The 15,249-nt window shown below is 44.6% G+C and overlaps 1 protein-coding gene across 1 annotated transcript in view; it reads right to left on the bottom strand.

The window, feature by feature from the left end:
- The window catches only part of Myo3b (myosin IIIB), a 408,256-nt gene that overhangs the window by 214,592 nt on the left and 178,415 nt on the right, over window positions 1-15,249 (bottom strand). Inside the window, exon 10 of the mRNA NM_001393777.1 lies at window positions 8,502-8,657. Within this exon, the coding sequence (NP_001380706.1) occupies window positions 8,502-8,657 (156 nt within the window). The remainder of the gene's footprint in view (window positions 1-8,501; window positions 8,658-15,249) is intronic.

Below are 15,249 nucleotides of genomic sequence, written 5' to 3'. Positions count from 1 at the left end.
TATGTTTTTCTTTAACCTATGCAGTTTCAGCCTAGTAAATTGGCATTGTATTATCAATCACATTAAGCAGTATTTGATACTATTCCTACCTTCTCCAGACAGCAACAAGAGTCAGGGACAAAGGCAGAAAATTAAATATTGGTTTGTTCACACAGTGAGGCACCGTGTGCAGGGCGTGGGGGCGTCGGTGTGGGGGTGTCAGGGTGTGGCAGATGGGGGATGTGGGATGTGGGATGTGGGGTATGGGACATGGGGGGAGTGATACTAATTACACCAAGGTACAGGTTTATTCCTTCTCTGTTGGGGATATAGGAAGACATTTAACTTCCAGTGTGAGCAGCATCTTTAGCACTTTATGCGATCATTCAGAAGGTCTCCATTTACAGAAGTGCCAGGAGCCTGTGGTCATATAGGACGTGGAGTGTGTTTGTGCACACAAACATGTCTGCAAGCAGAAGGGCAGGGGAGACAGCAAGGCTGCCTGGGGAAAGCCTGACAGGTGAGGAGTGAGAAATGTGTTTTTAAAGGCCACCACCGCAGGTCGAAAAGGAGTCAGAGCAACTGAAGTCATTGTTTTAATCAGCCTCGCGCAAATCACAAGGGCAGAATCTGAAAGCCATTAAGCATAACGGGGGCGGGGGGACCGCTGTTACTAAATTCTCCTAGAAAATAATACTTAGGGTAGACCTTCGACATTTGATGGTTTGACATTTGTCATCTCAGCAGGCCCTAGCCACCTGCAGGGGCAGGACACACTAGAACTTGTCATTTTCCTGAGGCCCACAGCTGAGTTCATGGTCACAGTGCAGCCGGCCTCCCAGCGCCTTCCCTGCCTCCACCACATTCCAGACCCTGATGCTCTCTCCTAAGGACTCTTGTGGGGTGATAAAACGCATGGTTTCAAGTCTACTGCTCTGATCTTCAATGGCTAGGCCACATACCGGGTGATCGCAGTAAATTCATGGATTTTGCAAAGTGGGTTTGGGAAAGAAGACATTTTGAAGGTCAGGGAAATAGGGGCTGGTGTTGTCAAAAACTCAAATTATTTAAAAGCTTCTCGGACAAGTTAAGAGACACTGTAGCCTTAAACTGTTACCTGCAAATGCTAGAAAAAAATTTTTTACCTCCTTTAAGAGCATGTACATCTTAGATTCTTAACTGTTGTGCCTAAATCAGACATAGGCCATGGCAAAACTATAAGTTATGAGGAAAATTTAAGTTCCCTAGGGAGTCTACACATGTTTGCATGATCATCAACATCATAGAATGATACTGACTAAATCTCAACAATACAGTGTTCCTTCTGCCTACAGATCCCCCGTAGGACTTCCCAGGTAGAATTCTAAAGCTAAGTGGATACAGATCTGGATATAAAAGTGAACAGAATATTGCCTCAAGCTTTGGCTTTTCTACACAGCTGCTGCATTCAGAAGAGCTACACCCATGAGGGCTAAGATGGACTTCACATCTCAAGCTCCAGATGTGGTGTGCCTTCTGCTGCACTGTAACCAATGGTAACCACACCCCTGATGGCTAACATTGTGCCTACAGATTTGAAAGCTGGTCCTGTCTGCTTATTATAGCCAAGATGGCCACTTCCCCATGGAATCTTGACATGGCATTACCTTCTACCTCTTAAGGATTTTTGGAATTGTTGCTATTTAAGAGGGATACTGAGGTAGATTGTCCTTTGGAAGTAAGAGATTCATTAAAAGTTGGTAACACTGCATGCAGACAGCAGGGGAAGAATTTGGACCCACAAAGAAAAATGGGAGTCCCTCCGTATAGGTTTCAGAAAAGGCCCCATATCATGTAACCTGCTCATAGTCATGTGAATACCTAAGAAGTAGGGCAGGAGGGCACAAGTTTGGTCTTTTAGTTAACGAGTGTCCATCCTATGGGATGTGTTATCTTTAATCCCTGATTGCTTAGGGTCTCTGGGATTGGGAAGAGAGGATTATTCTTTTCCTAGGCAGCGTCTCAGTAGGGTGCCTGCCATTTCCCCATAGCTGTAAGAATTACAGAGTTAACTAGGAGAGAAGGAGGCTGCTCCCAGTGAACACAGCCTTGTCAGCCTGAAGCTAAACCTAACACCACTTGATCCTGGTGGTGGCAGGGAGTGCAGCTCCTTCTGCTCAGTTCTGCCTGCCCTTCCTCTGCTCTCCCTTACCATTCTCCCCATGCTCATACACACCCCTACCTCCTCTTCCTCTTCCTTCTCCTCCTCCTCCTCTTCATCCGCCTCTTCCTCCTCCTCTTCCTCCTGTTCCTCCTCCTCCTGTTCTTCCTCTTCCTGTTCCTCCTCCCCTTCCCCCTCCTCTTCTTCTTCCTCCCCCTCCTCTTCCTCCTCCTCCTTTTCCTCCTTCTCCTCCTCCTCCTGTTCCTGTTCCTCCTCCTGTTCTTCCTCTTCCTGTTCCTCCTCTTCCTCCTTTTCCTCCTTCTCCTCCTCCTCCTGTTCCTGTTCCTCCTCCTGTTCCTGTTCCTCCTCCTCCCCCTCCTCTTCCCCCTCAGCACCTGGGTCCTTTTGCTTTCTGTTCCTTCTTGTTACCTCTTCTTACTGAGGGCTCCTCAACTTGCCAATAGATTAAAAGAAAATGTGAGTTCCTATCACACTGAAGTTTTCCATGAGCACAGCTCAGTCTTTTTTCTAAGTTCCTCTCTAAAACTCCCAGGAGCTCAGTCCCCCTTCCTTTGTTCTCCATACTCTATTGAACCTGTGTCTCTTCTTCAGGCCAACCAGCCCCTGACTAGACTCAGCCTCCGAGTTACTAAGCCACTGTCAGACTTCCGAATCTGCTTTCCCTGTCCTATACCTGCGGCCAGTAGTAACCAGAGCCTACAGATGGATGGTCAAGGCAATGGTGGACACAGCCCACTTGCTGGGAGCCTTTAGTGCTGTGCTGTTCTCCATGTTTCTCTTAACCACTTCACAGTATTGGAGTATCAGTCAGTCACACTGTATCCAGGTCTTCTGTACTTCTGAAAAGTCATAGCTGTATTTGAATGACTTTGTCACATTCCTCATAGTGACACTTCCAAAGGCTTGACATCTTCCTGGAGCCGAACACCACTGCCTACCCTAATCCCTTAGTAGTGTTTGGAAAGTTAAGGGCCATCAGCATGAGTTTTCTCACAGTGCCTTCTTTTCCCTTCAGATTGTCAGAATATTCTCATCTCACCTGTATGTGGCTTTCTAGCATTGTTTCATTCTAAGACCAACCAACCATCTCTTAGACCCTTGGTCCATTTCTTCTGCTCCTCTACAACTCTCTCTTCTATCTTTAATGTCTCCTCTACACATAATTCTCCCCTTTTCATCTTTTCAAGCCTTCCCTGTCTTTTTAAAATGTCATTTATTTATTTATTTTTATTTATTTATTCACTTTATATCCTGATTGTGGCCCAATGTTCCTTCTTTCCTCCCAGTCCTGCCCCTATAAATCCCTCTCTCTATTATCCACTCCCCTTCTCCTCAGAAAGAGAAGCCCACCTGGGTACCACTCAACCTGGGACATCCAGTCTCAGTGGGACTAAGTGCATCCCCTCCCATTGCAGCCCACCCAGGCAGTCCAGCTAGGAGAAAGAGATTCAATGGCAGGCAACAGAGTCAGAGACAGCCTCAACTCCATGAAGACCAAGCTGTACATCTGCTATAAATGTGTAGGGAGCCTAGGTCCAGCCCCTGCATGCTCTTTGGTTGGTGGTTCAGTCTCTGTAAGCTCCCATGGGCCAGGTTAGTTGACTCTGTAGGGTGTCCTTAACCCCTTTGACTTGCTCAAGTTTATCCCCAACTCCTGCATAAGACTCCCAGAGCTCTGCCTGGTGTTTGGCTGTGAGTTTCTGCGTCTGTTTCCATCACTGCTGGATGAAGGCTCTCAGGACTCTGACAGTGAGCCTAAGACTGTTTGGACCATTGAAGATGTAACTTAAGGCAGGAAGCTAGAAGCTGTGGGTGACACCTGTATGTCCTTGGCATTTCATTTGATATGAAAGGGAAACAGAATGGTCCTTTGACTGCTATCTCTTGGTGCTTTGTAATTCCTCTTTGATTTCTGCATGAATCACGGCTGGTAGCTTAATTCTTTCTTTCCCTAGCCAACCAACCTATCACTAAGTCCTGGCAATACCAGGGCTTCAGCATCTTCTACGTCTGTATTTGTTATCACTGCTCTTGTTTATGGATGACTTCAGTGCAACAGAGTGAAGGTATTTACAGGGGTAACTAGCCAAGGAACCCCGAAGTAAGAACAGAAGAATTAACAAAGCGATTGGTGGGAGATGGGAAAGGATGGGAAAGTCACTGACCGGTAACAGGTAGCAAGGTAAGGAGTAAAGAAAAACAGGTAAAGATATAGGAGGAGGATGTGACATCACACTGGGGAGGCCAGTTAAGGAAAACAATGGCTAGGAAGGCAGAAGGGAACAGAAGGATCCATAGTCTCTCCCCAACCCCTCACAGTAGAGAGGTAGAATGTGGGCTACAATGAAGTGGAAAAGGGGTCATCTCAGTTATGATGAGCAGATAGGCTGGACACTCAAGAATATAGGAGCAAGGCTGGGCATCGAGGAGGATTGGTCACACTGCAGCAGAAAGTGTGCCATGCATGGAGGAGGGCTTGAACTGTGAGACCCATCTTAGCTCTTGTGGATCTAAACTGTAGCTCTTCTGCATGAAGCAACTTCATAGTAAGCCAGCGCTTGATGCAGTCCTCTATACATACACCCAGATCCATATCCTCATAGATTTACCGTTAGACCCAGTCTGCAATAGTCCTTGGAGACACCTATGCAGAAGTAGTGGTATAATACTATTGAGATGGGTCAACTTCTGTCTCTAGTCTTGCCTCACCTGATTCTATTCTCCACTCTACATTCAGAACAATCTAGAACACAGACCTCCCTGGAACTCTTCAGTGGCCCCCTTCTGCCTAAGACACAAGTCTAATGCCTTTGGCCCATGGACCTGGCCTTCCCTTATTTTCTCCCTCTCTCCCTCCTAGCCCACAAAGCTCCAAGACTGCCCGCTAACTCAGCTGCCTGCCCACACCCTCTGCAGCCCAGGTGTCCCTTAGTGTTCTCTCTTTGCCTCCCTCTAAATAACTTCCTTCCCATCTAACTTCTGTTTGATCTTCAGGTCATGCTCAAAGTCCATCTCCCTACCAGTTGCGATTTTCCAAACAAGACAGAAAAAACAAGAACACTGGAGCCGAGATGATAAATGGTCACTCATCTTGCGATGATGGTGATATGGCAGGCAGAGAAATGTGAAACCATGGGCTCAGCCAGGTTTAAATCCTAACTCAGCCACTTCCTGGTGACTTTTCCCTTTAATGTCTTCCCCAGGCATCCCAAGGCCAGATGCGCTTTCCCAGGGACGGGGTCAGGGCCTTTCCCTGAGACTTCTGCTCTTATCTCGGTACTTCTCAATCTTCCTAATGTGATCCTTTAATACAGCTCCTCAGGTTTCTGTGACCACCCCCCCAACCATAAAGGATTTCATTGCTATTTCTTAACTTTGCTATTGCTATGAATCATAATGGAAATAATTTTTGGAAGCAGCAAGTTGTCAAGGGGGTCACGACCCACAGGTTGAGAACCACTGTTCTATCTGATCCTTGTTTGTGTGGTACAAAGACTATTAGCATTTTATCAAGAACCAAATCTGGTTTGCCTTTGCAGTTGCTCTGCTCAGTTTAGGGCTTGACACCTACACACATAAGTAAATGTTTCTACAGAGAATAAATGAATAAATTTGATTTTGAGAAAGAGATAGAAATCAATATTTTTAACCTTTGGTGCCTCCGTACTGCTTATTTTCATGATCTTCTCTGATAATTAAGGAGATGGATTTCCACAGATGAAGGGCAAAAGAAAGGTAGTTGGGCTGATTGGTTCTGTGTTGGCTGGACACAAGCTAGAGCCATCTGAGAATAGGGAGCCTCAGTTGAGAAATGCTCCACAGAATTGGACAGTAGGCAAGCCTGAAGGGCATTTTCTTAATTAGTGATTGATGTGGGAGGAGCCAGCCCATTGGGAGTGGTGTGGCCCCTGAGCTGGTGATTTGAGGTGCTATGAGGAAGCAGGCTGAGCAAGTCAGTAAGCAGCACTCCTCCGTGGCCTCGACATCAGCTCCTGCCTCCGGGTTCCTGCCCTGTGTGAGTTCCTGCCTTTAGTACCTTTGGTGATGGACAGTGCTAATGAGGAGTTAGTGAAAGAAACCCTTTCCTCCCCAAGTTGGTTTGGGTTAAAGTGTTTCATCAGAGCAAAAGAAACCCTAACTAAGACCGTAGTGTTCAAAAGACGTGAACTCTAAACAGACTATGCACAGATATTTTTCTATGTCCAACATTTGTTGAAGGTTAACACTGTAGGCAGAGCCATCCTAATCTTTGAAGTGTATCTTGTACGTTCAGAAGAATAAAAAGTTAAATTAATTCTTCAGCAAGTGGCTGAGCTACAGAGCCCATGATTTTAATCATTGGTTTGCCCTGCCTGGTGTGTGAGCATCGATGGGAAGAAACAAGGGGGCTGTTTTCCCCTCCGTCCGTGCTCCCACCGTGCTAGTCTCTATTTTCTCCACCTTCACTCACAGCTTTAGATAGATTGGCTAGACAGCTGCAAACGACAGCCGAGAACTTTTCCTGGTGGGTTCAGAAAACATCTATATAGCCAGCACCTTGTTAGCTGCTAAGAGGAAGTGTCAATTACACTGTGTTCCCTTTGGAATTTATTTCTGACCTCCTAAGGAAGGGGCTGGTCAACGTTTTGATATGTATTTGTGAGGTTGTATTTTTCGTAATGACTGTTCGAGGGGACATGAAGCACAGAATGAAACTGGAGATTACAAAGGCCCTGTGAGAAGCCTTTGCCACCTACCAGGCGTCTAACATCAGAAGACTTGGCAAAGAGTAATTAAAGCAAGGGCCTGTGCATGTACAGAGTCAGGGTTTTCTAAGGGGAAATGGGTGTTTAAAGTGAGAATATAGAAGCACGCAGGCAAAAATGGGCAAAGAATGGCGGTTGGTAAGTCTGAGGACTGTCTTAGAAGCCACTGGATAATAGCTCTCTGATCTAACAGAGAAAGGAGAAGCTGGGTCTGACTTAAATGCTTAGGAGCCTGGGTTTTGGGTGTTTGTATCTCGTCCTCGTTTTGGTTGTGTGTGTGTGTGTGTGTGTGTGTGTGTGTGTGTGTGTGTGTGTGTGTGTGTGTGTGTGTGTGAACGTGTGGAGCAGGCTGATGTCCAAAAGCTAAAGAAAGGTGGGCTTTCCGTCCCCTGGCCTCAAGCACAAATTCCTACTGCTTCAAACGGTACCAAGTCACAAGAATGGGTCTCTCCACCTTGTCGGCTAGCCACAGACACAGAAATAGCCGAGGCAGGAAGAACCCATAGGAAAATGTTTGCTTTGCATCATCCTAAACAGAAACCTGTGACAACGGAGAAAATTAGCACAACACGGTCACCCTGAAAGTCCATCTCTGGCAAGGCTGCCTTTGACTTTCTGGTTTGTAAACGGGTTTCCGCACAATGCAGGGATCTCTCCGGAACTGACTTACTCTGTGTTATTTTCTTCACCTCCAGTATGCTGTGTGTTCTTTTAATAATACCGGACTGGCGCTTATCTGCATTCTGGCCAGAATTATAAAAACCAAGTAACTGCTGAGTGGGGAGCTTCATTTGCAATTAAATTCTTTTTTCCTTAAAGAGAAATTCTGCCACCCACTGGACAGAAATCAAAGATCTGTTTCTTTGAGATTCACACAGAATAGAGTTTTAAAGACTTGTTCCCACACCCTAAAAATAAACATCTTTAAAATAAAAACCTATATGCCCTTTAAAAATTGGGGGAGAAGGATAGAGCCATGTAAGAGTCCTGACTGCTTTAGCTAGCATAGGCAAAATACATGAAAAGTAAAACTAAGATAAGTCTACAAATTCTGTAGAGAACAGGCTCAGAGCCCATCCCAGAAAGTCTCTGGCATTTAACACACACTCTTTTCACAGCCTGTTGGTAGAGTCCATGTTAGCTCCCCAATCTATAATAGCCAGTTAAAGACTTTTCACACACTCTCAGCCATGGCTGTTTTGCAGTTACATTTTATTTTATTTTGGGTTTTTGAGACAGGGTTTCTCCCTAGCTGACCTATAGACCAGTCAAGCCTAGAACTCACAGAGATCTATCTGCCTCTGCCTCCCTTTACCTCCTGAGTGCTGGGATTAAAGGTATGGGCCACCACTATCCCGCTTGTAGTTACTAACAACTAAACATGAGGACAGTGAAATTTCAGGCATTTGAGAGGAATTGAATCCAAATAGGTAGCTTGTTTCTGAATCCTGCCTATTCATCCATGGGACATACTTAATTAAAGTCACACAAATGAAACTCTGAAAAATGCAAGGAAGTGCTTGTTACCAATTAAAATGTGGGGCAAACCCAAGCACAGCCACATCCTCCTTATAAATACCCAGAGGAAGAAATCAGAGTGACTCAGGGAATCATACCTGGTTTTAGCAACAGGGTTTTGATGCTTCTGGTCCCAGAGCACCTTGGCCAGCTGTTTTTGAAGAAACAAAACCTTGCCTTGAGTTCCTTTAATGAATGGGTGATCCAGGAGATGGGTGACCGAAGGCCGCTTTTCAAAATCTTTAATAAGACACCTGTTTGAAAAAACAACAAAAAAATTCTAAAGAGATAATTCTAAAGTGTAGCATTAGACATTCTCTTTCTTGAGGAATATAATATAGGAAAGAGGAGAGAAGGCTTGGTGATAAACATGATCATTGGCCCTGTGCAGCTTTCCTTTGAAATATGTACCAGGAGGGCTGGAGAGATGGCTCAGCAGTTAAGAGCACTGATTGCTCTTCCAGAGGTCCTGAGTTCAAATCCCAGCAACCACATGGTGGCTCACAACCATCTGTAATGGAATCTGATGCCCTCTTCTGGTGTGTCTGAAGACAGCTACATTATATTCAGACATGAAATATGTATCAGAAAATAGAAAAATTCAATGAATTGAATTAGTTAAAACATCAGAAATCTACTTTAGACTGCTGTTAAGTAAATATTAAAAGTTCATTCTTTTTTACCCTAAATTTACTGTGAAATATTTGAAACATTGGAAAAGTAGACTGCTTAGGAAAGCATTTTTTCAGAGAAGGAAGTTTATCGAAGGAGCCTATAGAATTAAGGCATATCACCTCTACCAACTCTCTTATAGGAGATGCTGTTATTTGGTGGAGTGCGAGGGCTGGGGGATGTACTTAGATGCTTCCAAAGAAAAGAAAGGAACCAACAAGCAACAGAGAAGCTCGGCCACTGGTTTCTAATGTTTTCTGAGACGACAAAAGGCCTCAGAACTGAAGGTGACTGGCTTATAATTCCGGTGAATTGCAGCAGAATTATGCAAAGTGGGAACAGAAAGTCCATTCAAAGCGGCAAAAGCCAGGTTCTATTTGAACCCCTCTGAAGTAGATTGGTTAGAGCCACACCAGTGGAACAGCTTTCTCATTTGGACTCAATGACTGATCTAAAGAGAAAACTTAATGCACGTTTCTGCATCCTCTGACACACGGAAATCCCTAGTGAAATGGGATCCGATGAAACCATGCCAATCACCATCGCCTTTCTATCCTGAGTAGCTTCTCTGAATCAGAGGGAGAAGCCGCAACATCTTTCAGTCTCGAGCTAACACAGGGAGACTCAGGATTAGCACAGGTGACCTTCTGCCCACCCCATGTCATCAGCAGCTGTGGTTTGTCCCACAGCAGCATGCCAGCAGCAACCCAAAGCCTTGGCAAGGAATAGAAAGTTTAGCAGCCTCTGAGCGCCTTTGACAGAGCATTTTATCCCAATTTTTCACAGTAATCCCCAGTTGTCAGATTCACAGCGAGCTTTTAGCTTTGCAATTATCACTTCAAAACACTTTCCCTCACCTTCTAGTCCTGAAGGATATTCAGTAACATTCCTGTTCCCCTGTCAGTCCATTGGCGATGCCTTGGGGGCTCCTAGAACCGGAGCTCACAGCTAGAAAAGCTAGCCGCACCTTGAATATCTCCAGACTGATGCCCACAAGGCTATAAATACCACCTCCACCTTGCCAGGAGGAGAAATCAATCATTTGACTTTTATAGGTCCAGGGTGGTTTGTATAGCCTATAATTTTTCCTAGCAACAATACAAAATCAGGCACACAGGCTCACAAAAGACTGCTGTTGTCTCCCCATGAGCAATCTTTCCTGGATTCCATGTATATTCATGTGTCCGTGTGACTACTGTCAAAGGGAAACACATTTGAGTCGCTGTTTACCCAAAACAGAAGGAGCTCAAGAGGGCCATCTGATTAGTAATCTTGGTGTTGCTCTTCCCTACTGACCAACGTGTGGAACATAAAAACCACTATGATGAAATAGCCATGCGTCCCCTGAGGGCTGATGAAGACAGATAGACCTGGATCCTCAGAGGGAATGGCTAAGTCTAGGATCCACCCAAGGGCTCAACGATTACTGTTCTTACAGAGGACCCAAGTTCTGATTCCAGCACCCACGTTTGATGGTTTATCCTGCCTGTTACTCCAGTTCTTGAAGATCCAACATCCTCTTCTGGCCTCAACCAGCACTTCACATGCACATAAAACACACACACACACACACACACACACACACACACACACACACACACTCACATACACACGAAAGTTTATACGCACATACACAAGCATACACACATCACACACAAATACATTTTTTGTTTGTTTGTTTTCTAAGAGGAAGAAAAGAAATGATAAAATGGGGATGTTCTCCTTGCCAGGTAACTGTTATCAAGTCTTCGACAGAGACTCAGGGGCAAAGCCAAATGCAGGCTAAGTGACAGCATGAAAAACTTTACAGCACATGAAATGGGCAATGAGCAGGTAACCTTCCTCCTTGGGACAGGAGGAAGTTTGGGGAGGCCTCAGAAGAGACCTGCAGTCAGCCTTTTGGGTAACCTTAGAAAGCATGTCCCGAGTGGAATGGGAATCAGCTGAGGGTAGGATATTTATCTGTCACACGATGTTAGCATCTACTGGAGAAGGAAGGATTCATCTGCTCTATTGGAGAGGGTCTTGTTTTAGATCACAGAGTGAAAAGAGAAAATGCATGAGCACCAAAGAGAATCAGATGAGGAGGGCTGTAACACATGAATCTGTTCCTATGATGACCCAAATAAGATATGGTAGGCACGACACACGGGAGGGAAGATGATGAGTTAGTCTTCTCAGTGAAACTGGAGTGGGGGGACTGTACACCACGGAATGAACAGGAAAGAAGCTGAGCATGCCTAGGAGGAATGCTAAACGGCGGGATGCCTTCCAGTCACAGAGGGAGGATTTGGGGGTGGAGGGAAGGACAAGAAGACCTTGAGAACATAGCCTTAATTCTTAACACCCCTCCACATCTTGTTCTCAGGGGGGCAACATACAAGTCTGAAAGGGAATTGTTAGGATATTGACAGACAGATGCAAAGGCTCTGTCTACTAGATAATGGGGAATCGTCTCATTCCGTTTGCTCAGCAAACATCTATTATGCTGCACCAGAATTAGATGAAATAAACTAATGCATGAACAATTATGATATTTATCCTCGAGCATCTATAATAAATTTAATTGGAAAGATGGGAGGACCAGAGAAACAGGAAACTGTGAAAACTGGTGTTTGCTTATATACCCAGGGGGAAAACGAATAACAGGAAAGTAACCCTGGCCAAGGCTGCGCATGCCTGTTACCCCAGAACTTGGGGGGTGAACAAGAGGATTAGAAGTTCAAGGTCATTTTCAGAATGACATTCACTTCTGGATCAACCTGGACTATAAGGAGACACTGTCACAAAGGAACAAAACAAAGACAGGAATACAGGGTTTCAGAGCCATGAGGATCATGATTCTCTCTCTCTCTCTCTCTCTCTCTCTCTCTCTCTCTCTCTCTCTCTCTCTCTCTCTGTGTGTGTGTGTCTGTCTCTGTGTGTGTGTGTGTGTGTGTGCATATGCATGTGTATATTCGTGTATGCACAGGGGTGTGTGTATATGGAGGTCAACCTTAGGTGTCTTCCTCAGCTGCTCTTCATCTGATTTTTTGAGACAGATCTCTCAGTGAACCTGGAGCTCACTGACTAGCTAGACAGGCTCCAATTTCCCTATTCCACCACTGATTCAGCACTGGATGTTTGCTGTGTACCCACTTTTACACTGTGCTGAGATTCAAACTTGGGTCCTCATGCCTTTCAGTAAGGAACTTTACCAAGTGACCCCTCTTCTTAGGTCCTACTTCCTTTTTTGGGGGGTTTGTTTGCTTGTCTTTTTTTTTTTTTTTTTAAGGTCCATGATAGAGCCCAAGTCTCAAAGCTCTCAATCCTCCAGCCTCACCTTCCAGAACACAAGGACTACAGACATGTGCCTTGAAACCTGGACAAGATTTTTTATGCTGATCTTATTTTCCAAGGGAAGAGCATGAGGTCGGCCCATCCGTGATGAGCCCTGGGCGAACTCCCAGGAAAGAACACTTTCTACTTTATAAATGACAAGCTACAATGTTCCATGTAGTATAGTCAGGAGGTATATTGTTAGAAACCTCCAGTCAAGGAAGACTTCTTGGAGCTAGCAAGACCTAGACCAGGCTTGAGGGAACTAGAAAGAGCTGGGCTGATGGAGAAAAGGCAGAAGGCATTTCTAAATGGGGGAAAAATTCAGCACTAGATAAGAAGTGTAGTCAGAACACTTTCACCTTTCAAGCTGCTGCTTTTGAACGCCTAAGTGTTGAGGTATACTATGTGAAGTTGTCTCTCTGTCCTTCCTCACCTACCTAAGGCCTTCTCTGATTGGCTTTGATAAAAATCTGATGGCAAATTAGCTGGGCAGGAAGTGGAAGGTGGGACTTCCTGGGAGAGAGAAAGGAACTCTGGGAAGAAGAAGGCCCTTTAGCCAGGAGATATGAGAGGAGGCAGATGTGACTATGAACCTGAAATGTATACCTTGCCATGGTGCTAGGTGGTCAGGTTAGCTCAGATGAGCTGGTTGACCGTCTGCCCAGCTAAGGCCTAGGCTTTGAAATATTAAAAGGTCTCTGGGTGGTTATTTGGGGGACTAGCTGGTTAAGGAATAACTGCTGTTGTATTAATTTCCAGCATTAATTACTATATAGAGAACATTAATAATCATCTTATGCCTATGGGCAATTATTACCCTTCATTCCTTTACCAAATCTAACCAAGGAAGAGTCATTATTGCTTAAGATTTTGAATAGGGATGGCCTACTCTTCACGCTCAAGAATTTCAGCTCTTAATTTCCAAGCAGACAGTTAGTGAATGAAGATGAAACTGACTAACAGACTGGGCGGGAACCCCAGACACCTTCTGTGTGCTTCTCACAAGAGAGTTCTCCTCAGACTCAGAGGACAAGCATGGGAAACTAACTGAATATGCTTACCCATTTCAAGATTATTTGCTAAGTCAAGGATTACAATGTCCAGTTACAGAATATTTTCCTAAGCATGGTTTACAGAAGGATGTGAAATGCATGGGTCTCTGACCTGGGACATGGACAGCAGCCAGTGTGAAGTAAGTTGGGTAAAGTGCTAGCCATGTATGGTACTCTGTTAAGTGGGGAGGAGGAGAGATTGAAAGAAGAAAAGGAAATGGCTTCCTGGTAAACAGAGTTTGGGAAACACTGGTGATCCTCTAAAACAAGTAAGTCTGGGATTTCGTGATGTGTTTGAATACATTAAAGTCGGTTTGTGTGTTTTTAGATTTATCTATTTATTTTCTCTATGTGAGTACACTGTTGCTTTCTTCGGACACACCAGAAGAGGGCATTGGATCCCATTACAGATGGTTGTGAGCTGCCATGTGGTTGCTGGGAATTGAACTCAGGACCTCTGGAAGGGCAGTTAGTGGTCTTAACCACTGAGCCATCTCTCCAGCCCCTAATGTTGTTTTTTGTTTTTGTTTGTTTGTTTGTTTTGTTTTATTTTAATAAACATTGGGATTTTTTTTAATTACTTAATTTTGCTGGAGTCGATGTTTCCAAGCACACTTGTCTGCAGATATTTTTTCTTTCTTTGCCTGTTTTCCTGCTGTCGATGGACCACACACTACAGATGCTATCTTGGAAGTTCTACTGTTAAGCTCTGGTAAGTGCTGTGTTTTTAGAATGAGGACAGAAGTGAATCCTCCCCGTAGAAGACCAAGGCAAGATCTGCAAGTTCCTAATTGTCACTGTACCTGGGGCATTCATAAGTTATTACTTCCACCAAAGACAGTTTCTCAAACTGGGACAATGCTTGGCCCAAGTCAGTTCTTCTCAGAATCTTTTACTTAAGGAAAAAATAAGATTGAGCATGGATTGACCTTAGGGAAACTGAATCCTGAATCCCAGGTAAAATCTTCCACTGCTGTGCTCTTTTAATCTCTTTAAAAAAACAGTAGGTTTAGATATGTTTTTTCTGTGGTGAGAAACCCAAAGCAAAGTATAATAAAAATTGTATTTATAGCCTGAACAGTAAGAGGCCCCAGATTTACAAGGCCACAGTAGACAGTTTGGATATGATAGGAAAATCCACCAGAAGAAAAATGAAGCAAGCTGCAGCCTTGAAGGAAATCAATTCAGTGCCTGATTTGAAATTCTAGTGCTTTCCATCATGTTTTCTTGGCTGAAGATTAATTCTCGGAATTCATTTGTGGCCCCACCTTAAACATGGGCTGTTGCTGGTATTTGCAGTAAGCCCAAACAGGCAAAAAGCAAGACGTAATGTTGGGTTCTGACACTGGGAAGCCAGGCATGGGGGTTGGGCGTGTGTGGGATGTCTTGAGGACGCAGCTGCACTGTCTGTTCCTGTAACCTGACATTTCAGGACCAAACTCCCGGATGCCTGAACAGGGGAACCATTTACCATCAAGATTTACCCATGAATAAACCCACTTGATAGAGAGAGCGCAGCTGAAAAAGCAAAAACTGAAAATACTAATGAGCTTGGGAAAAAAGGAAAACCAGAAGGAAGGCAATCCTCTTCCACACAATGGGGCCACGCTACATCAAAAGCCACGATTTTCATTTCCTCTCATGTCTTTGTCTATATTTTGTCTTTCGTACAGTCTGCTGCCTTCTTAAGGCTTGCTACTTAGATTATGTGTCCCCATTGGTACAGGACACCCAACTGCTGTTGATCCGACCAAGCATTTCCCACCCTGTGACTCACTTTAATGCCATGAGGCTCCTATCG

This window comes from Rattus norvegicus, chromosome 3 (genome assembly GCF_036323735.1).
Source record: "Rattus norvegicus strain BN/NHsdMcwi chromosome 3, GRCr8, whole genome shotgun sequence".
NCBI lineage: Eukaryota > Metazoa > Chordata > Mammalia > Rodentia > Muridae > Rattus > Rattus norvegicus.
This window is presented reverse-complemented; position numbering and strand designations above follow the sequence as displayed.